General features: G+C 40.0%; 1 protein-coding gene and 1 non-coding gene across 26 annotated transcripts in view; one reads left to right on the forward strand and one right to left on the reverse strand.

The window, feature by feature from the left end:
* The window catches only part of clasp1a (cytoplasmic linker associated protein 1a), an 85,543-nt gene that overhangs the window by 34,959 nt on the left and 26,552 nt on the right, over positions 1-24,032 (reverse strand). For 23 of the 25 annotated variants that reach the window (XM_019260408.2, XM_019260411.2, XM_019260406.2 and 20 more), the window contains exons 3-10: positions 18,435-18,513; positions 17,750-17,853; positions 17,257-17,348; positions 16,858-16,933; positions 16,372-16,469; positions 14,388-14,458; positions 827-967; positions 153-226 (exon numbers count right to left, since the gene is read on the reverse strand). In XM_019260408.2, coding sequence (XP_019115953.2) covers positions 153-226; positions 827-967; positions 14,388-14,458; positions 16,372-16,469; positions 16,858-16,933; positions 17,257-17,348; positions 17,750-17,853; positions 18,435-18,513 — 735 coding nt within the window. Of the gene's footprint in view, positions 1-152; positions 227-826; positions 968-11,706; positions 11,794-14,387; positions 14,459-14,610; positions 14,697-16,371; positions 16,470-16,857; positions 16,934-17,256; positions 17,349-17,749; positions 17,854-18,434; positions 18,514-24,032 lie in introns of those variants that run through there. The other 2 variants (XM_019260421.2, XM_019260422.2) reach the window with 2 other exon arrangements.
* Positions 18,931-19,057, forward strand: LOC113747378 (U4atac minor spliceosomal RNA). The gene has a single exon (XR_003463611.1). It is a non-coding gene; the product is annotated as a U4atac minor spliceosomal RNA (small nuclear RNA).

Below are 24,032 nucleotides of genomic sequence, written 5' to 3' on the forward strand. Positions count from 1 at the left end.
CGTTTTGTTATGGAAGGAAAAAAAATGATTGTGCGAATGTTTTAAATGCATTTCATGATGTTGAATGTATGTATGTTGAATACCTGCTCTAGTCTCTCTGTCATCTTTCCCCTTTACACTAATAAAGCCAGCTAAAAACTTAGCTCAGGTACCTGGACTGAGGGCACGTCTTCGAAGGCTTTGATGAAATCCTCTTCATCAACAGCTCCGGCACCTGCTTCTTTACCTTTTAAAAAAAAAATGCACACGCTAACGTCACAAAACACTTTTTTAAAAACATTTCTAAATAAAGATCAATAACACGTTACACTACAGTTCTGTAATAACAAAGTAATAGTGAGGTAATAGTTTACTAATATTAATCAGATAAAAACTCTGTATTAACAAAGTGTTAGGGTTGGAGTTATCTTTTGATAACCTGAAAACAATAAAATAGTTAAATCGGTGCAAATTTTGGATTAAAAAAATGCTAATATGGTGACATTAATGGGCTAATAATCTGATAATAATGAGGTTAATGTTTTCACTATATTATAAACTGCTACACTATCAACATCAGACAACAATCTTGGAAGTAAAAGTTGTTAATAACCATATTATAATGTTAATATTCATCACCCCTTGTATTCCAAAATATATATATATTCCTTATACGTTCAATTCATTATTATCACACTATTACCATGTTATTACCGAGCTATAATGTAAAGTGCTACCAAATAATATAAGCAGCAGAAAAGGCAGGGCTCTGTACATTAAGTACATTTCACACACACACACGTATATATATATATATGTATACGTATAGACTCAGCTCCTCCCTCACCTGCCGCCTTAGCTGCGGTGGCTGAGCTGGGCCTTCTAACGGAGCTCACTACAGTCCTCCTGCCACTGGGGGGTGCTTTGGATGATGAAGAGGAGGAGGACCGGCCTCCATCCACAGAGTCTTCATCCTCGAAGTTCTTGTCTGCAACAACAGAGGCAAAAATGGAATCATGTGCTTGTCGATTTTAAACCGGAAATAATGGCAAACATTAACTATTCGCTTGACGGGGCTCGATGACTGTGTGAGAGATATTTCCCGTTAGGATCAATAAATCATTATTCGCTCATCATTCAGAGACACATCGCTCCCCTCAGAGGTCTTCCTGGTTAGTATTAGGGCCCTGAGTCATTTCTGCGTTGAATGCATTGTATTTAGCCTTTATCTATCCATCCATCTGACTTTAATCTGGTTTGGCAGCCGTGCATGGATGCATGGCCCCCCTGTCACCTGCCCAACGTGACCACTCACATGGAGGGATTAGCCCGGGGCAGACATGTATGATGGTGCTGGGTGGCTGCTGTCAGCTGAGGCACAGAGGCACAACGGGAATGTTTGCAGCTTGAATCACTGTCTATGTGTGAAGACATCAAATTGATTTATCAGAAGAATGCATTCCTTTTTATCTGTACATAAACATTGCATTCATCAGCCGAGGCAAGTAAGATTAATTTATACAAGGGGGAAATAGAAAAATCACAGAATAATGATCAGGCTGATACACAAAAACCAGCTCCCTAAAATGTCCCTGCTGCAAAGAGTACCATGACCATGACACTGCATCTACCACAGACAGACAAAACAAAGTGGAGGACAGGAACAAAAGGCAACAGGTTGACAGAGGAAAGAAACGTACGGCCGGAGAAACCAGTGCGATGACAGAAAGATGGGAAAATATGCGAGAGCAAAAAACCAAGCAGGAAGAAATCAAAAGAGAGGGAGGGAAAAAAAGAGAGATAAAAAGGCATCGTTCTTACGAGCGCAGATTTTCTTGCACACCAGCTTCCTCAGCATGTCTCTGATGACCCTCTAATACACTCTCTCCTTTTCGCTGGGCATCACTGTCGACAGGATGTGTGCGTGTGTGTGTGTGTGTTTGTGCTCTGCATGTGCCTCTGTTGCACGCTGTGCCAGACTAACCACCCCTTAAGCCTTCCTCTCTGAGTTCAGCTGTGTGTGTGCGTGTGTGTGTTGATGTACGGGTGCGTTTGTCTGTGTGTGTCACGTTATCGCTGCTGCTGATGCTGTAGAGTCTCTCGTGGTGATAAAAAGGGAGGGGTCTTTTGTTGTGAGGTCACCTTTTTTTGGTGCTTAGTGAGAACACACACTCAACAACAGCAAACCAGAATATTACTACTGTGTTTTAAACATATTAATACTGCATCTCAGATAAAGTACACAACGCGTGAACAATAGGCTTTTAGAATATACTATATGAAGACCTCACAATAAATAAACATTCAATATTCAGTGTGGTTCTGATATGGTTTTCAATACAAAAGGTGTACACTACATCTGACATTGTTTGGTATTACTTAGGTATTGGCATATATGCAATGTGATCAGTGCCGATATGAAAAATTATGAATTAATTATGCGTCATTTATGATTTTAGGCATAGTTTATTATTACATTTAGAATTCTATATTATTATTATTATTTATATTATTCTTATTATTATTATTATTAAATTCCCAGTGAAGTTTGTTGAGATATCATTTTGGACAATATAGTTTATTGTTAAACTGTGCTCTACTGTGAATGTTACATGAATTTTCCTGATATTTTTCTGAATTTGTTATACAATTCTCTGTGTGTGTTATGTTTTTTTTATTATTCTTAACAATTTCACATGCTCAATTGGCTTTTTTTTTGTGACAAATTCAGTTTCCTTCTGCCTGAAGTTCCTTTATCTCTTTGATTGTTTTAACTGCTCACTCTTCTAATGCAGGACAAGGCTGTTCAGCAAAGAGTGAAGGTTATGTTGTGTTCATGTGTTTACCCTTTCCTTATCCTGTGAGATTTCTTTAAATTTATATTAGAAATAATAATCTAAGCTTTTAAAATAACAATTTTTATTCAGTTTTCTTAGTTTTTTTTTTTTAGTTCAAAGCCCGTAAAGCTTTGGCGACTCCCATGTTTGAAACCAGTGCCCTAGAACCGTCTGAATGTCTGTTTGAATAATTCAACTGACCAACACTTCCATTTTTACAGCCCTGCACTTGTGCCCAGCATTGTTCAGTTGTTCATAGGTGTTTCCAATCCCTCGGGCTGATTAGACCTCGTGTCAGGTTGAGGTTAGGTGGAGCTATGCTGGGAATAAAATGATGTCACCGAGCTTCACGGTAATAATGATGGGTGCTCTCCAAACCCAAACAGGCACAGAGCTAGAGCTGGGTGTGGTTTCTGCTCCATTTTGATGCAGCACACCAAATAGTTCATGATGACTTGAATCAATGGCACTGTGTGGCACATAAACAAAAACACCACTAAACAACACCACTGTGGTTCTGTCCTATTCAAAGAATAATACCAAATAAGCCACATGACAATACCAGGAGCCTGAAACTGAAGCAACTAAATTAAATTCAGACAATATTTATTTTAGTATCCTTCAAACAATTGTAAAAGATATTTATCAAAGCAATATACATTTCTATGTTAAAAAACGAATGATTTTCCAAACTGCTGCTGAAACTATTTTGGTTTGATTGCGGGTACAGTGGTAACCCAGTTTGTTGGCGCAATCTTGGCGAGAAAGCTCTTGCTAGAGAGTAAACAGAATCATAAAAACAAGAATGTGATGATTAAAGCGAAGATTTAAATTAGCTGTGTACCTAAGGTGTTGGCACAACAAATACGCAGCTTGCCACACACTTTCCACCAATGAGACAGCCTGGCTGGAACAACCCTTTGTGCCTCAAACTGCTTAACCGCTCCCAGTGGTTTTGTTCAGCACAGAAGGAGCATAAAGAATTTGGTTTAACATACAGCCACTGTGGGAATAGTGTCCATTTTTTACCAAAAAACACCAGACATGAACGCTGGCTTTGCCAACTGCCCTCCATATCATCTCCCGCTGCTGATCCACACCTCTACATAAAGGCGAATAGCTCAAGCATCTTACCATAAAGCATGCCGCCGTGCCACGCTCAGAAAAATATTGATTAGAGCCGCTGGAGGGGCTGTTCACACCGATGCTGACACAAATGTCGACGTGATTTATTTGTGTGTCAGGGGAGCAATTAGAGCTGCATGCAACATGCAATGAGCTCCTCGAATATGAGATGCACGCGCACGCACACACACACACACACACACGCAGATCATTAGTGCTGTGTGAAGGTGACAGGATCAGTGATCCCACAGGCCTCCTGACATCACCGGCACCAGGTTTAATCGCTGAACATGAAGCTCATGCTCAACACGGAGGGCTTGTGTGAAGTCAGCAGCTTATTGTGTCAAGTCAGTGGCTTATAATGTATAAGACTTCTTCTATGGTTCTAAGTTTTTCATGGCGGCATGGAAATGAGGTCATGTTTTGTCAGATTCTTAGCCTGACAACAGATGAGATGCAGGAAAAGAGAAAGGACAGAGGATGCTACAGTTGCCAACATCTTCTCAGGGGAAAAAATGTCCAATGAACAGCATCAAAATTCTATGATACTGACTTGAAACAATAAATCACAGTCTTAACTTGAGATGAGAAAAGTCTCCTGTTGGCCTTTGGGCAGCTGGAAATATTTTATTTATTTAACATGTATTGAAAAAGGAACTCTCCTTCTTTTCAGAAGTGAGAGCTGGCCACTATATAGAAATAATACAACAGGACAAAGAATCAGAAAACACCTGACCTTTTAAGATCTATCACGTCTTTGGCACATGTTTTCATTTGATGGTTTTTCTATGGGCAGTATGGATAACGCTCTGATCAGCTCATGATTTACAAGTACAGGAATAAACTGGGCATAAATATTCCTAACTCTCTGACAATTCATCTCTGGGTACACGGTTAAAGCAGATATCAGACATTTGATGCCTGCCTTTAAAACATGACAGTCTTTGATACTCAGTGTTTTGGACACCTATGCATTTCACAAAATCAAGTGAATCAATGAGTGAAACGTGAACAAATAGTAGTTAGTAGTTACTGTAGCTGAGGTCCATTCTAGGGATTAAGGATGTGTTACCTTAAGTGTGCACTAGGTGTCAGGATAAACTATGAACTGAAACACACTACAATACACTGAAGTAGTCAAAAGTTGCTGAAGCTGCATTGGCATCAGCAGAGTCACCAGTAATCTGTCCCTGAACCACAGATTTATATAATGGAGAGGATTTTCTTTTCCTTCGCTGTACTCTGTAGAAAAATAATAAATAAGCCCAAAGGCATGAGGGATACAGAGAAAGTTCTGGAAAGTAAAGTCCTTAAAATGTAGGTCAGACCCATAATAAAGTTTTGTACTTCCTGACGGGGAGGTGACTGCCCTTTTTAACCTCTTCTATCCCTGCAGCTTTCCTATCCCTATCCCCTAATCTCGCTCTCATTTCAAGTTTCATTATTTACTCATTTTGTTTTCTTTTGCTCGGTCTCAGTCCCTATCCCTTCTGTCCTCTCGTGGTTCTCCCTGGAGCTCAAAGGGATACTAATGGGGTTTTTTCACCACCAGGCCCCCAGGCCTTGCTGTGCTTTATCCTAGCAGCCTGTGGAGTTACATAAGAGACAGATGACTCGCGATCAGTGTTATATCATAACAAAGATGTCTTGTTTTGCTGACACACCAGAGAGGCTGCTGGCGGGGCAGAAAATGAACCCTCTGGCTACAAGTTGTGGTTTTATAAAATCAAATATTTACCAGCCTCTGAGCACTTTGCCTTGTGCCGTCTCTCATTTTGTTTTCTCCCACACAAACTACACCATGTGAGTTTTGTTCACTCAGAGACCTCGCCTCTACCTGTCTAATCCAGACAGGATTTAAGTCTGTCAAAGAAGTCTTCTCCTAGAGAAGTGCTCTCTTGGAACATCACCTTGACAACCAGGCATTGCCAGCTCTGACTGTATACCGATGAGAGTTTTTATATTGTTGGTATGTTATTGGCTCTTCACCGAGACACAGTAGGAAGAACATTTTGACATTAGTGGCATCAATCAATTGACTTGTAAAAGCAACATGGTGAGTTTAAACCCCTCTTAAAGGTTCTTCTTTAACTCGTAGTCCTGAACAAAAACTCCCATAAGGAAAGACATCAGAAGGCAGACTTTGATTCGTTCGTCCGTGTCATAAAATGCAGACTGATCCCCTGAAGTTGAAGTTCGACCTGTTCTGACAAGCCCTGTTCTGACACCAAAGGCTCAGAGCATTACAACCATCTGCTTGAATATGAAAAATCAAAGAGAAAACAGAAAAGGACAGATTTTCCAGGACCTTTGCCGCTTAGCCGACGGGTTTCCTGGGATGGACACGACAAAGGGAGCAAAAACAATCAACACTATGTCAAAAGCGTCCAAAGATGGTCTTATGTATTTATTTTAAACTCAGCTGAACCTGTTCCAGTTGAGCAGCACGTCCATGACAGAGGGTAAACATGCTATTATGATAATAACACGCAAAGCAGGTGTAGCAGATTCTTTCTTTGACTAAGAAAATGAATGCTGTACAAATACTCTCTCATTTCATCCATTTTAGATGAAGACAACAGCAAGTCATTTGCATATTTCTAAAGCTAGAACTCGAAAATATTTGGCATTTTCACCTGATAAATAACAAACATCAGAATTTGATCATCGTCACTCATTGTCTCAGCACTAAATTAAACTCTCGGCTATTGACTTGTTTTTAGCAGCAGACAACAGTGTGAATGCACCAACGTCAGCTTCCCACAGTCTTATCAAGCAGCCTAAAAAATGGAAGAATGATCTCCAAAATGCGATGTTTCAGATATACATAAAAAGGCCCATTCAGTGTGGGAGTGATGTTTTCACAGCGCACAGACAAAACAGAAACACATTATTGTCAGCACAATGAGCTGGCTGTCCCACTCAGACTTTATAATCAACTCAAGAAATGAGGAACAGAAGCAAACAAGTGACTCGTTGATTTCCCAGTAGCTATGGAAGACCACCAGGCTCTTATTCAGACCAAGTAACTGCTGGTTTTCTTCCCTGACCATGTTTCCTACACAACATGGGAATGCACATAAATGAGACCAGTTTGGATTCAGCCTGCTGCGTTTTACAAGACTGGTTTTATATTAAATTATTACTCTGTCTAAAAGCTAGGTGTAGTCAGCCTTGAACCAGCTGAGTGCATCTGCTGCCAACATTCAGGATTTTCTTCCCAACTCCTCCTAAAAGCCCAAATGTTACCATGTTCTTTATTTTGGGTGTGTTATATTTTATAAATGAAAACCCGCTAAGGGAAGAGAGCTATATCTGCCTCAATAACATTATTTCACTGCAAAACAACACAGTAGTGACCTCAAACAGTTCTCATGGTGTTTATCCACCGTACCACCACAAAGTGGGATGATTGGCATGTGAGTATTATTTGATAAAAATCTGTAACTTTATCACAGACACCTGCTGTTAAAGAAGATGGCCTAAAGGCGGTGTTACAGGGTGTTTTGATTCAGCTGAACAGGCTATACTTGTGCCAAGCACCCCAGTCAGCTGCACTGTGAGTCATACTGTGCATATCACCATCGCTTTAATGTGGCATCATTGGGCTTTAGTGATATCTGATGCATGTGGAAGCACTACAGAGTCAGCAAGCTTCAAAGAGAGAAAATCAGCACGGGGTAAAATGTGTTTTGTGGATGTATATGATTTTTTGTCTCTGAAATGTTGTTTATTTGTTTCATCTGACAACCTTTAATGAACAATGCAATGAAGGACATTTAAATTTCATTAACATACTGTTTCCCCAATCCATTACAATAATTATAATGCTTTATAAAATGATTAGAAAGTATTACAACTATGACCCTGACAAAATATAGGAGTTTGTATAATACATTATAAGTATTTTATAATCATAATAAAATACTTAGAATTAAGTATTATGATTATTATTATAAAGCATTATTAATATTTATGAGTGTTCATAACACATTTATCAGTATGTTCATAATGCATTATAGACATGGGTGTCATATGTGTTACAAGTATTGTTATAAAAGCATTATTAATATTCATGAGATTTACAATTATACATTTCTATAAGCACAGTATAAAGCATTATGTTTATAATGCATTGTAATGCATTAGGGACTTGAATGTCAAAGAAGGTGTTACCAAATGTTCTTTGTTATGTGTTTTATGATGAACCTGGAAATATTAATAGTAAGTGAAAATATATATAGTCTATATATAGTCTTTATTGGCACCTGCCACTTAAATAATAACAAAAACTTGCAATGTCCGCCTTTTTCATTTTCCCTTGGCTATCTAGAAGCCTTTTTATTCACTACGTCATTCACACCATGATATCATGTTACTGTAAAGTTTGCATAAAAGTATCTTGACAGCTGGAGAGAGACAGCTAAAAATATAAAAGACAAAGAAAAGAAAAACATTTTGTACATTCACAAATATACACTTGAGCCTGCTGAGACCAACTCACTGAGGCTGTTGTTTTACTCTGTGCAGTTGCCATAGATAACCCTAGTCTGTGTCCTGACAGAGTGCTACAGTGGCCTCTCATTGTGCCCCTCACAGACTCCCTTTAATCCCGAGAGTCACTTGGACAGAGGGGCTGTTTGCCCATTTCACTTGGCAGAGATCATAAGGAAGACAATCACATCATTCAGCAGGCAGGCCACAGTTTATGCTCTGATCTCTCTCAGTCCCCAACGTGTGCACGATTTCCTTTGTTTGAGTGAAGTCTGATAAAAACCACAGTGACCAGCTATTAAACGAAAACTGCTGAGCCTGTTCTTAAAAACAACTGGATATCTGTGAGATACTTCAACAAATCCTCAGTAGGAATTCATGGGTTGAGTGCAAGAGACAGTGTACGGACTATCCTTTAATATCAATTAATCTGAAAGTATTTAGGATTACAGTGTAGTTTCAGCACCATTAATATGCAACTTTGATAATCAGATATATACATAAACTATTGTCCTTATCCAGAACATTAAATCGTTAATACAAACAATACAAGTCAAAAGTTGAAAAAAATAACTTTACCCCTAAATACTACTTGATTATATACCAGAATGTACATGTACTGGTAACAAATACTGAGGAAAGAGTGAAAAAAAAATCTGAATCTGCATCACAAACAATACACACAGTCAAAAAATATCAAATATAGAAAAGGTCCTTCGTCAGTGCTTTAAAGCCAGAGCCTCCTCCACACTGCGCCACAGCAGATACACGGGCTCAAACATATGCACGCACGACACGCATAAGAAAACACACTAATCTCTTTGCAAAGCACTGCATTCCCTCTATGCATGTGTGTGTGTGTGTGTGTGTGTGATGATCAAAGGCCTTCCTCAGAATAAGCATTCCTTCTTCGGTATTCAGCCCTTCGTTCTCCTGCTCACCCACTGCTTAACTACTGCCTACACAGTGCTACACATAAAATACTACACACACACGTACACACACATTTGCATACACACGCATTGCTCATGCTCGCACGCAGACATTGCGACATTGCAGACATCACGCCGAGTTCATGAGTCTAGCAGGCCTCGCTGACACGAGTTAGGGTTTTGATGAAGTCTAATAAGTTATTTTTTATCGATGGATGAAAATCAGAAAATGTGTTTATCATCTGTATTAACCTGCATTTAGTAAAGTAGCTGGAGAGAAAAGTCCATAAAGCGCCAGTGAGCTGAAATTTACGGTTCAGCAGGATTTTCATAGAACTGTCTGCAAAACATGAACCACTGACATGATGGGACTGAAGGTGCCCTGCTCTCAGTTTGCTGCTCGTCACAGCAGAACACAGGGGAGAAGACAGACATGCAGCGTTTGCAATGTTACAGCAAACGCACTAGAATTGAAGACTCACACACACACAAGCAAATACACACAAAGCTACAGGGATTACGCCAACTACAAAGGCATCATATGATTGTAATGGAAAAAAAAAAACTGAGAACCCATTGGCTGATGTACCATAGTTATGACAATCTGCCCATATTCACAGTTTTCCCCGAGGATATAAATGCTACCTGCGTTATGCATCGATCTGCTGTACGTGGTCACATACACAACCATAGAAACTCTGACAGTCAAGAAGAAGTCAGGTACAGCAAACAAACAGCTCAGTCAGGAGGACATTTCAGAGTGGGTTCTCTCTACGGTCAGAAATATAAGTGTTTGATTGTCCATTGGTGGAAGTCTCAATCAAACGTTTATCATTACCAGATGCCATTTTTAGTGAAACTACAGCCATTACAATAAGCTGATTAACAATACTGATAACTGATTAACTCGTTTTAAGCAGAAAATTGTCCGTGGTGTCTTTACAGTCCTGATTACGCATGTTCTCCCAGATTCACATTTATTCATTTCACCGTTTAATTCCTTTCTACGCCAGCATGGATAAGCAATCTAACAAACACTCCGATCGGAGCTTTGTATCAGCCAATCAACCTAATGAAGTGCTTGTTACTGAGCTCTAGAGATGAAGATTTGTGCATTTTTAATTTGGAGCTTTTAGCTGCACTGTATTGTTCTATAAGAGGCTTATAATGAGAGCAATTCATTACAAGAATAAACTTAAAGTGCTGCTGATTAAAAGAAATGTAGCAGGAAAGACCGGTAAAGTCCAGGACTTGGAGATTTCTGATGGCAGATTTAACAAAACGCATTCCTGGTGTTCCAATTAAATTAGTTTAGAAAGAACAAAAGAGCTGCAGAGTCAGGTAAAAAAAAAAAACATTACCTGCTAGAAGTAATAGGCCATAAGAATAGTCTGACCTGCACCGCACGTTCACAACAAACATTGAGATAAATAGGTTATGCTCATTTACCTACTCAGAAGCATTTTGAGGAAAAGAAGCAGACATATGCTTGGCAGTGAATAATATCATCAGAGGACCAGGTAAGGTGGAGAATTTTAGTCACATTTAGCGGTGTAGTTGCTAGATTCATTTTAAGGTAACAAAAAAAAGAACACTTATTATCAAATTCCTATGAAAACATAGTTATTTGCCATATTCTGTGAATAGAAAATTCCTATGAAAACATAGTTATTTGCCATATTCTGTGAATAGAACTCCCTAAATATGACACACCAGATCTTTAAATGGCAGTGAAGTGAACTTTCTACACTTTATATGGAGGCAGTAGACGTGCAAAAGTACTCGAATTTAACTAAACAACAAGTAATCGGAAACGAAACATATTGCATGAACGAAGAGGGGGGGTTTGGGAGGATTGCGTAACAAATGGCAAACAGTCATTAGTAACAGTTTACATATTGACAGTAACTCTCTCAGCCCTCATCGTCTTGGCCACTGAGATGACACAAGCGTTAGGATGCTTTAGGCAAGCTGTCCCTCAAGGCGCCGAGAGGAGCCTGGAGGCGAGACCGTTTCCACAGGAGAGATAAACGAGAGGCACGAAATGTAACATAGCAGCCCTTTGCTGGACAGACAAAAAAAAATAAATAAATAAAAAATAAATAACACCAGTCACTGAATTCACTTGGGAGAGAAACAGTCTCCTGTGACTGGAGATATCAGTGAGAATGCGGATTGCAGATTACATAAGAGTTTTATTTTCTCCTCATCCGACCAGTCACAAACAAACACACAGCCACTCGACAGATGGATAATCTATGTGCCTGTGTTATTAAGTCTGTATGATACGTGTGTGTGTGAGCTGACCTTAGCAAAGAGAAAACTAGTTTGAACCTTACCTTCTCCAGCTGTCATGGTGCAAAGTCGCCCTGAGCACTGAAGCCAGAGAGGAATGCTGCTATGAAGCTTACAGCTCAGCCTTCTCTCTCTATAGTCTCTGCCCTATATCTCTCGCCTACTGTTTACCTCTCAGTGCTGCTACAGAAATGGCTGCTTTGTTTTGCTCTCTCCCATCCATCCCTCTACAATCTCTCTGCTCTCTGTAACTCCGACCCCCTCCCTTCCTTTTTCCTCCTTTGCCACAGCAAAGCCGCCCCCCCTCTGCCTCCATCTCTCCCACGTGTATGACGACAAGACAAAACATGCAGACTTTGTGTCACTTTGCAAAGGCAAATGTCTTTTTGTTTTTTTTTTATGATAGTACGCTGAGATACAGTAGATGTCCACAACAATTTTGCCACAAAGTTACCTTTCAGCCTTCTTCGTGAGTACTCTCACTGTTCCGTACGCCGAGTTTATTTTGAAGCCACTAGCACGACTGTCAAACTGAGCTGGAGGCTTGTTTAACAACGCGGCTCCTCCTCTGTCTACACGAACACCAGAAATTCTCCTCGGCTCTGAGGCAAATGGATTTAAAATTAAAATGAGTCGTCATCTACAGTCGCAAAGTCAATTTCAGCGCAGGCAAGAAAGAGAGGAGTCGAGCCAGTGAGGTGCCAAACAGATGACTGTGAATGTGATGAATGAATATGATGCTGGAGTGTTTAATAACTGTTAGAATGAGTCATGTTTGCATATTCCTCTTAACTTTCCAGATAAACTCCGCTGGCATGGAACCACGTGGCATCTTTACTTATCAGGAGTCATGTTCAGCATTGTCATCAATAGTCAGTTCAAATCTCCTTTTTAGCAGGGTTGCAAATAATGATTATTTTCCATTATTGATTAACCAGTTAGTCTTGAGTAAGCTCTGGATCCAATAGCATCTTCCGTTAGCCCCTCCATGCTTGGTAGATGTCTACATCTTTAAAAGCCTGGTTTGTAACGCAGGCTTGGCTTTTCGTGAAAAATATTTGCAGTGGCCAAAAAACACGCAATGACATCATCGGTGTTGTTTGCTTTTCTTAAGGAAGCTGATCAAGACAGTCGTGCTCTTCAAGACAAATAACCTGAGTGTCCAGTGTGTCAGATTTAGGAGGTTCTATTCACAGTTTTGTTCTGTTTTTGTTCCCTTAGAATGAGCCTTCAATATCTACAGACGCTGCAGGTCTTCTTCCACAGAGTTCACCATGTTTCTACAGTGACCCAGAACGGAAAAAAACAAACACTAGCCCTAGATAGGGCCTTATGTGTACACCCACTGTAGCTTCTCCTTCATGTTACAAAGGAGAGGGTAGGACAAGGGGGTTGCAATCAGCATCTACGCCGCTAGATGCCATTCAAACCTACACACTGATGTTTTTGCTGGTATGAATAGAGGAAATTCGTTGTACTGATTAATTTAGTTTCTTTGCTTATCCTCAACTGTGCAGTGGTGAGTCCACACTAAAACTGATAAAACTATGGTATTCAATGAACACTGAAGCTATCAGCTTACACTACAGGGCCAGCAAGCGCTTCTGAATGCCATAATTTATCAGACTATGTTGACAGTTGAAGTCCACGTGTGAAATGTTGTGGAGCGGTAGCTGGGAGGAGATGTTGCAGACTGTTGTTGAAATGCTGAGCCCTGTCTGACTGTAATTCTCCTTGGCTCAGCTGTTGTTCCTGTAAATGCAGTGTGGATATAGTCAGCTATAATGGGACAGAGTCAGCAGTCAGGGTGGGAGAGTGAGTCTACCTGCATGGAGTGTCGCAAGTGGACAATTGAGCTGCAACTAGAGATAGAGAGTTTTCAGAGATGTAGTAGATGAACCGTTTGGGCTATGAAAGAGTGACAATAGTTTTTTTGACATGTGTCGTTTCGTTTAAAAACACAAAGATATTCAGTTAAATATCATATAAAATTGAGAAAAGCAGTCTAATAACAGTATTTTCTGACATTTTTGCATGGAAAATTACTAATTCTGTTTTGTCCCGTCTATTTTGATATATCTGAACAGTTTAAGGAGAAGCCTCAGGAAGTCTGTTTTGCTCTTTGGCTCCACAGAGGGACATCTGAAAGCTCCAGAGGATGCCCACCTCCTGCGGAGAAATCTCATCCCCTCGAGCCCCAGGCTGTCCGTCTGGCCTGTAACCCCCCAACCCCCTTCTTCTTCCTCCACACATGCACACGCAACATGGAAAATAAAGGAAGCCCACACGCAAAGATAAGTGGTGATAGAGGAGATAAAGCGTGAAAAACAATGTGATACAAATAAAACCCTGAATAAAGGGGATATTTCTTCACTTTTTCCCTGCACATAACAACCACTGAATTGCTCCTGACCCACAAAATGACCTCATACAATGGTCTACTGAGTCTACAATAGCCCCTGATATTCACAGTGCATATGCCCATCCTCACTCCCCACTGTTCTGGATGTTAGTGCGGAGCAAAACAACAAAATCAATCACGTGAGCATTGAGGATAATAACCCAGCAGGGAATTTTAAAATAACATTTCACATTTTGGCGACCTGCAGTCTATTTCTGAATGACTTGACAACAAAGCTTGATATATTTTGTTAAGGGATGCATGTTAAAAAGGTCAAAGAGCAACCTCGATACCACATGAAAAAAAACAGCTGAAGTCACTCACCTGAGCCAGAGGATGAGATCATGTTCCCGGATTTTTGGACTTCATCAAATTTGCTGAAGATTACATTCAACCTGTACAAGCAGACAGAAAGGAATAAAAAACAAAATCCAAAAACAGGTGGTGATAAATATGTAGAAAGGCTACAAAACAAAAGGATAAAAAGGGAAAGGGGAGTAAAAACAGACTGAAGCAGAGGGAACAATGACAAGCAGTAAAAAGAAACCTATAGCTGCATCGTCCATCACTTCAGAGGTGAGAAGCTCTCCCTCTGCTCTGTGCAGCAGAGATGATGGCCAAGACCAAAATAGACGGCATCCAAAACTGCCACGCAGGTGACAAACTGGCATTTGGGCCAGCCAAGAGAGAGAGAGAGAGAGAGTGAGGGGAGCAGTCGCAGTGTAAAACAGAATGAAGAGGACAAAAAGAGAACAGAAACGGTCTGCATATGTTTGCTGGCATGCTACATAAAAAAAAAGAAACACAGCTCGTGAAATTCCAACAGCCTGTTCGAAGAGCTTGTTCAGGAGCTGAGACGACTATGAATCTGATTTAGTGGCTAGAAAAATGCTCTGGAGTGTTCTGTCACGAGCTCAAATTAGTCAAACGAAGAAACGAGAAAAAAAAAGGCATGAAGTAACTTCTGCGGTGTGTATGAAAGCTCCAGCTCATAGGGTGTGTGTTCCATTTTACTCCATCGGGTGCAGTTCAGTTCAACTCTCTTGTGTTTGATCGCAGACGTAACAATGAAAACATGCGTGATGACACATAACAGATCATCACAACATCTGGAGATAAAAATGATGAAACTGATATCCATTAATGATCTTCTCTTGGGCAAGGCATTTAAGCCTTGACAGTGGAGCTGCCGAACTGGGACAAGGTGTTGGTGATCGCAAAGACCCATGCTTGTCTCTTTAAAACACAATTACTGAGAATACCAACATATTTACAACATAGTGTGAAATGATAGGATAATGTGCCTTTTATTTTTACATGCTAGTAGTTCTAAAATGTATTTGTCATTGCCTTTTTTAGATAAAAAAAAGTTCATGCTCTCCACCTCACAATTTTTTGTCAGTCATTAAGAACAGAAGGAGAAGCAACTAATAAAAAAAGGATCCAAGTTGAATTTCAAACTAAAAAAACAATAGTATCAGCAAACTCTTTTTTGTCGGACTTCATAAAGTTCACTGCTGAATATAGACAGTGAGTTTAGCTAAAGTGAAAGTAAAGCTGATCTGAAAATGATTTATGAATTTTATATCTATTTTATATCAAAATAAGCATTTAGGTTACTTATATGAACAATAAATTGTAACTAGACACTACGGTCTTAAAAAGTAAACGTTTTGAGTAACGTTACAATAACTACAGCTACACTCACACACCACAAAAACACTAGTTGACGGTGGATCTTTGTTGTTGGTCTTCCTTCGTGTACTTGAAACTCTCCCTTGATTCTCTTCCTCTGTCTTTTCCTTGCTCCTTTTTTTGTCATTGTGACGTGTAGTTACATTTCTGAGGAGGTGTACATCAGGCTAAGACTCCAGCTACAGCGTAGATTGAACAACAAAATTATGAATCCAGCATAACTCGTAATAGACAAGTCAGACATAATCATGGCACTTTCACAGACATTATATTAACGTCTTCTTCTCTAAAAACAGTTCCAAACATTACTTTAAGAAAGGTGTACCTAATAAACCAGCAACTCTGGAAGATGTGTTCTGAAGATGTAATGTGTTGATTTTGCCACCAGAGGGAGCACCACGGCATTAAAGCCTGTGAGCTCTTTGTGTCTAGACATGAGAGAAAATCCTGCTCTCAGCACTACAACAGCACTGGACCTGCGTACACTGTGTGCACGTGTGTGTGTGAGTGAGAAATGACACAAAAACAGAAAAGAACCAACAACAGAAAATGAAGGAAGGGAAAGGCACAAATAAGAAGACAGCGACAGGTTGGCAGCTTCCTGTTGGCGTACCGTGACTGTGGAAGGCCCTTTTTGCTGAGATCCATCCTCACCCTCTCACCCACATGTCTGTAGATCTCCACCAGGCAGCTCATAGCTCCATCACGTACCTGATGAGCACATCACAAGGAATCATCAACTTCAAATACGCGTTGGTCTTTTGTGAAATATCTTCCTTACTCTGATTTTAGCTTTACATTTATTTGTTGGTTCTGATGCATCTAGGTTCTGATGCACTACTTAATCCTGCCACTAGGGAGGAACATACAGTACATAGAGCCTGCTGCCTCTCTGGTGTCTGAACACGAAATCATCTTAATCTTTCTCTAAGATTATCTAAGAAGTGGTTATTTCATTTGACCAACAAAAACACTGCCACATGTTGAATTTACAGAACATGAAAGCAAGCAAATCTTCACATTTGAGAGGTTGTAACACACGATACATATCTTCCCGATGTCCACAAACGTCTTTGAGACAAAGCATGACTCGGCATACCTGGCTTGTGGGGTCCCCCAAGAGGTTACATATATGAGGGACAATTTTACTGAGGGTCAGGCCTTGAGCTCCGTATCTGGAAGACAAGAATTCAAATAAATGAAAATAAAAATAAAATAAACACCTACTGTATGGACAGGGTGCTGAAATACAGTCTAGCAGCAAAATACTAGTTTGTAATATCAAGAAAAATGTTGTTTAAAACAGAAATGTTTGCCATCTTATCAAATGACTGCTAGTGAAGTAGTAGTAGTGAAGTAAACTATCATACAGAATGGATCCTAAATGTTTTGAATAATTGACACAAACCTGAAAGATGAAATTAAGGAGTGTGCTAATAAATAATTCTACGATCTTCGCCACTATATGTGAAATGTACCAGAGGAGCATCTGACTCACGTGTTCAGCGTGGCAATAAGACAAAGGCACACTCCTTCTCTGGTCCTGTTGTTCTTGTGTTTGAAGCCTCCCAGCATCCTGTCCCACACATACTGCAGCAACACACAGCAAAACAACACGTGCTTTAATGTTGCAGTAATGGATTAGTACAATAACAGATTTTATAGGACAGGAAATGGAAAACAGAACGCCACTAACTAATATCATACTACATACTGTAACTTGAAAGCATGCCATACATTCTGTATCACATGTATCCTGCCTTTACAAATCTCACTAAAATGTTTAAATACCAATAAGTATCTAGTAATCTATTTTCAGATAGGTTCTAGGTCTATCTGGATTATGATATCAGAGGTCTGAGAAGCAGATTATAATTATTCAAGAGCAACAGAAAAACAGCAAACTGATGTTAATCACCATCACAGTTAATTCAGGCTGTGTGCTAAAAAAAAAGACATCTCTTAGAAAAAACATGTTTGTGTCTTAATACCTGCGGGCTAGCAGCGTGCTCCATGATCTTTAGCAGTACTATTTGGTCTTGGTCTCGCACTTGGTCTTTTGAATCTCCCAATCGATCAATAAGGCTGGGCAGAACTGAGGGAAAGAACAAACGTGTCACTTAAAAACAGTAAACCGAAGAAGGAAAAAACTTAACTGACCATGATTTTACTTTCATTTCTTAAACTTGTTATAAAAACAAATAACATTCAAACTTACAACGGCAACATTAATTTTAGGATATGGCCAGGTATCAGAGTAGGAGGAGGAGTCTGAATTGGAAAGTCATTCATTCTTATTTAAAAGAAGTGCAAATAAGGGGCAGAGCAGTGAATGGGCAGCAATTAAGGTGATACTGAGGAGGGACAGACACTCTCCACAACAAGAGAATCTCATTGTTAATGTAGAGGAAGAAGAGGAGGAAGAGGAGGAAGGCCATTGAATGATAATGTTATATCAAACAAACAAATGTCCTTAAAATCCTTAATCAGTGTGTGTGTGTGTGTGTGATTTGCTGTAAAATATAATTTAAATAATTCAGGTGTATTTTTATCTCTTTTTTTATTTATTTGTTCTTTTTTTTCTTTCTATTTCTATTTGTTCTTTATTTTCTTTCTTTTAATAAAATGTCATAATACAGAAAGCACTCTCACAAAAACAGAACATTTGGATCTTACCTGTTCCTACATGGGTCCTAAACCGCTCTTGTAACCTCGTCACTAAGGCAGATAAGAGGTCCAGGCCGAGCAGAGCCACCTGGTGGAGACACAATAAAACACACACATGTATCTGATGTCGTCTTTTATAAAAACATTTTATCATAACAAACCATAGAAATATAAAAATTAAACTTAAATATTGCCCATAATATTGCCCATAATAACACACAGACAGCATAAACAAAGCTTACAACCCAGGACAAGCAGTTTCATGGGTGTATTCAAAGCACTCTGCAGCAAAGGATTATGGGTAAAGCAAAATATTTTATATTTCTTCTTCTGCTGTGTTCATAAACGACACAGGCCTCCTGCGACCATCGCAGCATTGAATTATAACACATTCAAAACACGCGTGGGGCACAATTAGGGCATGAAGCATATTTTCGCTCCTGCACCACGACTGAGCAGCCTGTGTCCAAACATTGATGGAAATGCTCAGGCCCCTCCCTCCTCATCTTTCCTTGTCTTGGGGTGAGAGAGCTGCTCAATGAACGTATAGTGAGAGTAGCCCTGCTAACACCAGAACAACACTAACGCATCACCTGGACTTATGTCCGGATCATGGTGCAATTTTTGGAAACTTTAAACATGTTAAAAAAATAAATCTTTGATATAATAATGAAGTGGTAATACACCTCTGCTGCCACCAGGGGGCACTGCAGGAAACTAACAAGCCATGTGGCTTAACACAGTCAACAGCTCCTCTAAGAGAGAGAGTGATTTTAGTTCAATGATCACATGTAATCATTCAGGTACAATCATGAAATGGATTTCCATCAGCTCCTACAATTAGAAAGGAAAGTGAAAACAGAACATATAATAAAGAATATCATGGAAGTAGTGTGATTAAGTAAAATGTAATATTAGGACGTATATTTAAATTTAAGCAAACCTTGAAAACACTTTGAATGAACCCTGACTGTATTTTGTAGCTTTCCTAAACAGGTAGCGAGCACCCAGGCCGGCAGGCAGGAGGCCTGGTGTCTGCAGGCCTTTAATCCGCAGATCAGGTCTCTTTGTTCCCCAACTGGAGGGAATTACAGTAATTAGACTGATGACAGGGCCCAAACAAAGACACGATGAGAGCTCTGAGAGGGATCAACAGAGTTTAATAATGGTTTAAAAACATCCACTTCTCAGTTTGTAAAGAGGCCGTCTCATCATGTTTAGGGTCGATGCAGGAGGTCTTTTTTTAACATTTCTTAAGTGGTAAACACTCTTTTTCTTGTTACGTTTCTGGACTCGGGGAAAGTTGAGTCACAAAAGGACCATGGTAACAACTGCACTCTGTGTTCGAGTTCAACAGAAGACACAGAATAACAGTCCAGTTGAGTACAGTGCAGATGAGGACAGACAGGCTCCACCTCTTTGCAGACAGATGGCTAACTCCCTTTTTTGCTGTTATCCACATCCGGACTCCCCCGAAGTACAAATACAAAAACGCACACGACCCCCCTCAAGGTTCTAGACCCAAATCTCACAGACATCATCCTTTTCCTAAATCCTCCTACCCGACATGCTTGTTCTCATTTCCACAGTGTTTTTGTTCACTGACTCTGTATCGGCAGATACTAAATATGAAATAACCCGGCCTGGATATCACTACATTTACCTTTAACCTTTGAAATACATAATGCATTACCCAGAGATCTGAGGCCTAGTTTTTAAAGAACCTGACCATCAATTATGTTATATGCCACATTCAACACATAACTGTGTGGTTGAAAACAAAGATATACACGTCTTTTTAGTGGTCATTTAGGTTCTTTTACTTGTTTTTGTCATACGCAAACCACAGCCTGAGGCTTTCCGTAACCTGACCTTTTAAAAACATGCGAGGCTTTGGCACTGGGCTTTGTCTCTGATATTTTCATTGTTTTCTAAAAGCCAAAACATTTCCGGGAAAAAAACATGAAAAAGGCAACATTTTGGACAAGCTTCATAACTTTTAATGCGTCATTTAAAATGTAATGTTGATAAGCCGAGAGGAACATTTTCAGAAAGCAGAAGAGAAAACGGATGCGTGGTAAACAGTGCTCAGGGTCTTGATGGTGAGGAGGACATCGCCTCACAGCTGACCGTTAGTTGTTAGCTGAAGCTTTTCCCTTTTCACCACATCTTCAACTGTGGCATTTCAGAATGACTATGTTATCGGACAACACGTCCAAACTCTTTTCTAACACAAGACAGGTGTTAAGACTAAACTGTTTAAACTGTTATAAAATGTAAACGTTACCCACAATGACCAATCGATGTTGTCACTTGGTTTAATCTACCAGTTGTTCACATTAACTATGACCATGACTATCTACCATGATGGTTGATGGAGGACTTATCTAGCTATGAATGACGAGATGTCAAACAACGACGATGGGATCGTTTCATTTAAAATATTAAAAGATTTGTGGTTCACATAAGTGATTGTGTCAATGAAACACAAGATTGTGTGTTTTTTTTTAAATCAAGCATTCTTCAAGGAGTATATTCAAACACAATTTTGAAAACATCTAAGATTAAGTATTTAAGACTTTTTACAGACCATGTAAAAGCTTAACTTTCATGACTGTGACCTCGTTTTAGTGACAACTATATGAGTCTATGTTTTAAAGGGTCTTTGTTAGGCAGAAAATGAAATGACTACACCTCAGACTCATCCAATCAAACTTCATCCTGTGCTCAGACCAATTCATTAAAAAGGCAAGTCATCTCTTGCTTTTGACTCACTCTGGAGCTGTTGGGTGTGTATGTACCGAGCACTTCATTTGCGGATCCAGCTCCAGCTCCGCAGCTTTTATCTGTTACATAAGAATCTGTTTCATCTTAGTCGGACACACCTTTGACACTAGTGTGTCCTTGCAGGGCGGCTTCCCGTTGAAAGTGACTTGACATCCTACTGCTTCTCGTGTCTCTGTAGCTGCGTGTCTCAACACACCATCAATCACACAAAATAAGATGGTGGAAGTCAGTAAGACAGTAATGTGGTTGTCAACCGAGCATTATACAGTACACAGTCAGTTGTACTCTCTGTGGAGGTTCTGTTTATGTTTTGGATGGGAAAATAGCTGCAGGTGATGTCAGCGAGAGACAAAATAAGCTCTTTCTCCAACACTGCAAAAAGAAAAAAAGAAAAGAATTGTTGGACTCCTAACATAAATACCATTTTGCTCAAACACACACGTGTCTGGAAAAAGCAGCAGACCACGTCCTGGTCCTCTATCAGACTCTGACGTGGAGGCGCCTTTAAATTAAATCAAGGAATTCTCTCGCATCTTTTTTTTCGCTCTCTACCGAGCTTGTCATCTCATTACCTGTGGGAGCGGCGTACACATACGACACGGGTGAAAAGACGGACACGAGTGCAGACGCTCAAACAGAAACGCGTCGCCGTCTTCGCGGTGATTTCCTCTAAATCAAGAGAACAGCTGGGTATGCTGGGCTTTTCCAAACACACGCTACCATATCAATCACAGATACAAAGAAGCCTCAGTTTGCCAAATTAAGCCTGCAACAAAATTTTAAAAATCTACAGCAGCTCTACCTCTTCCAAAATGACAGACAAACACAGAAGGCTGTAGTTTGTTGCAGAGTGCTTTATGATTATGCAGCATACCTGGCCCTCCCTCCTTCCCTCCTTCCTCCCTCCCTCCTTGCCTCCTTCCTGCTACATAATACTAACTGGATTCTCATGTCTGAGGACGTCTCCATAAAGCTTGGGCTTTGTCTAGACCAGGTCTTGTTTCGAGTCCAACTGAAATTACACTGTTATCAGTAACTATAACTCACAAACCAAGACCTTAAAAGCCTGTTTTCTGTTTGCAGTAGCATAGGACGAGAATCCTTCAGCATCTAAACCAACAGACGTTGACATTTGCGTCGCATTTTTAAAACGACACGAGCTATCTTAGCTTGCAAACTAACAAAAGATGTGCGCCGCTTCCTGGTTTGTTTGAGCTTGTTCACTAAACCACTGCACAGGATGACACATGCCTACATTTGTAAAGAAAGAGACATGAGCGAGAAGGCTAATATGTGCTGCACATTACAGTCCGTCTCTGCTTTAGTCCAATGATAGAACAGTGACTTTTACTGCTTTATGCAAATACAAAATGAAATGTTCCGATTTGCCTGGATGCAAATCGTTTCTGTCTAGGTAAAGATTTACGATATGCAGACTGGTTTTGGCATGGACAGGACATTTTCCAGCACTTGATTTTATGCAGGACATTGAATATTATGTATACCAAATTATTTGAAGCTGCAGTTAGGCAGCAGAATTACTTTCCTCAAGGAAGGGCTGAAAACACACAAACCGTGTTGCAAGAGGGAAGCGTGTTGGCATGCTTCAACAACAGCCAACATACTACAGATGTCTGGTGACTTAATCATTTCCTATGGATGTGTATTTCTGATGTTATGCTGGCATTTGGATATGTTATCGTATTCCTGAGGTGTGATTAGCCAGCAGTGACCACACAGTGACTCAGCGTTGTTCAGCAGAGCTCAGAACCCCAGGCATAGTGGCAGCTAGACGGTGGAATGTACAGTAAACACTCATTATGGCAAAAAGCGCAGACTTGAAGACACAGATAGATGCACAGAAATGGACACACATTACACACACCAGTCTTTTCCAGTTCACTTCCTCCAGAGACGACGCTTCATGCTTGATTTCCCGCAGTGAAAACACTGAAACGAGAGCACCCTCCTCCAGACATACGGCTACTGATACGTCTCTCCCTCTTGTTAAAGTTCAAATGTGTTTCATCTATAATCTTTAATGCTTCATTAGCATGAAAGTGGCAACAAATTTAAAGGAGGGAAAGCAAACAACAACCAAAACTAAAGTGTGAGTGTCAGAAATGGACTGAAGCAGTGTGGACCGGCACATACAGGACACTGTGTGTGAACCGGTTCTTCATGGCATTGTTCTGCTCTTTAATGGATTTGGGAAAGTTTACCCAGGACGACTTTGCCAAACCCATCGGTTAGTCATCAAAGCCTTTCATCTTGTAAAAGTGAAACGGGTCGCTTTAAAATACTGACAATAAAGCTCATATATAACGTCTGAGTCGCTTTTCCAAACCTGTTTTTATACAGTAAGCAGGGTTATGATAGAAAGACATGATATTAGCCCGTTAGTTTGAGCTTTTACGCATCAATACATGCTGCAGAGTTAGAATTGCATCACGTATGGAGCAATCAAATGAATGCTTAAGACTTTGAATTTAATGGCTAAAGCCTTCACCTCCAGTACTGAGCTCCCTAACAGAGTTTACTTCAGTGAATCAACTAGCTGCAGCTGAGAAACCCGGCTGTGACAGCTGACATTTCTGTCGACGACTAAAAATAATTAGGTGCTTTGTCTTTCTTTTGTGTGAAGGATCCATGGTTTCAACAAATACTGATATAATTGGTGTAGGGCTGCCACTTTTTATTAAAAAAAAAAGAAAAACATTTGTTCAAAGTTGGTTGATATTCAAATAAGTGTAGCGAACTAAAGCAGTCTGCTGTGTGATCCACCAGAAGGCATCCCATTATCAGGTTGACCTATTGCAT

This window comes from Larimichthys crocea, chromosome I (genome assembly GCF_000972845.2).
Source record: "Larimichthys crocea isolate SSNF chromosome I, L_crocea_2.0, whole genome shotgun sequence".
Lineage (NCBI taxonomy): Eukaryota > Metazoa > Chordata > Actinopteri > Sciaenidae > Larimichthys > Larimichthys crocea.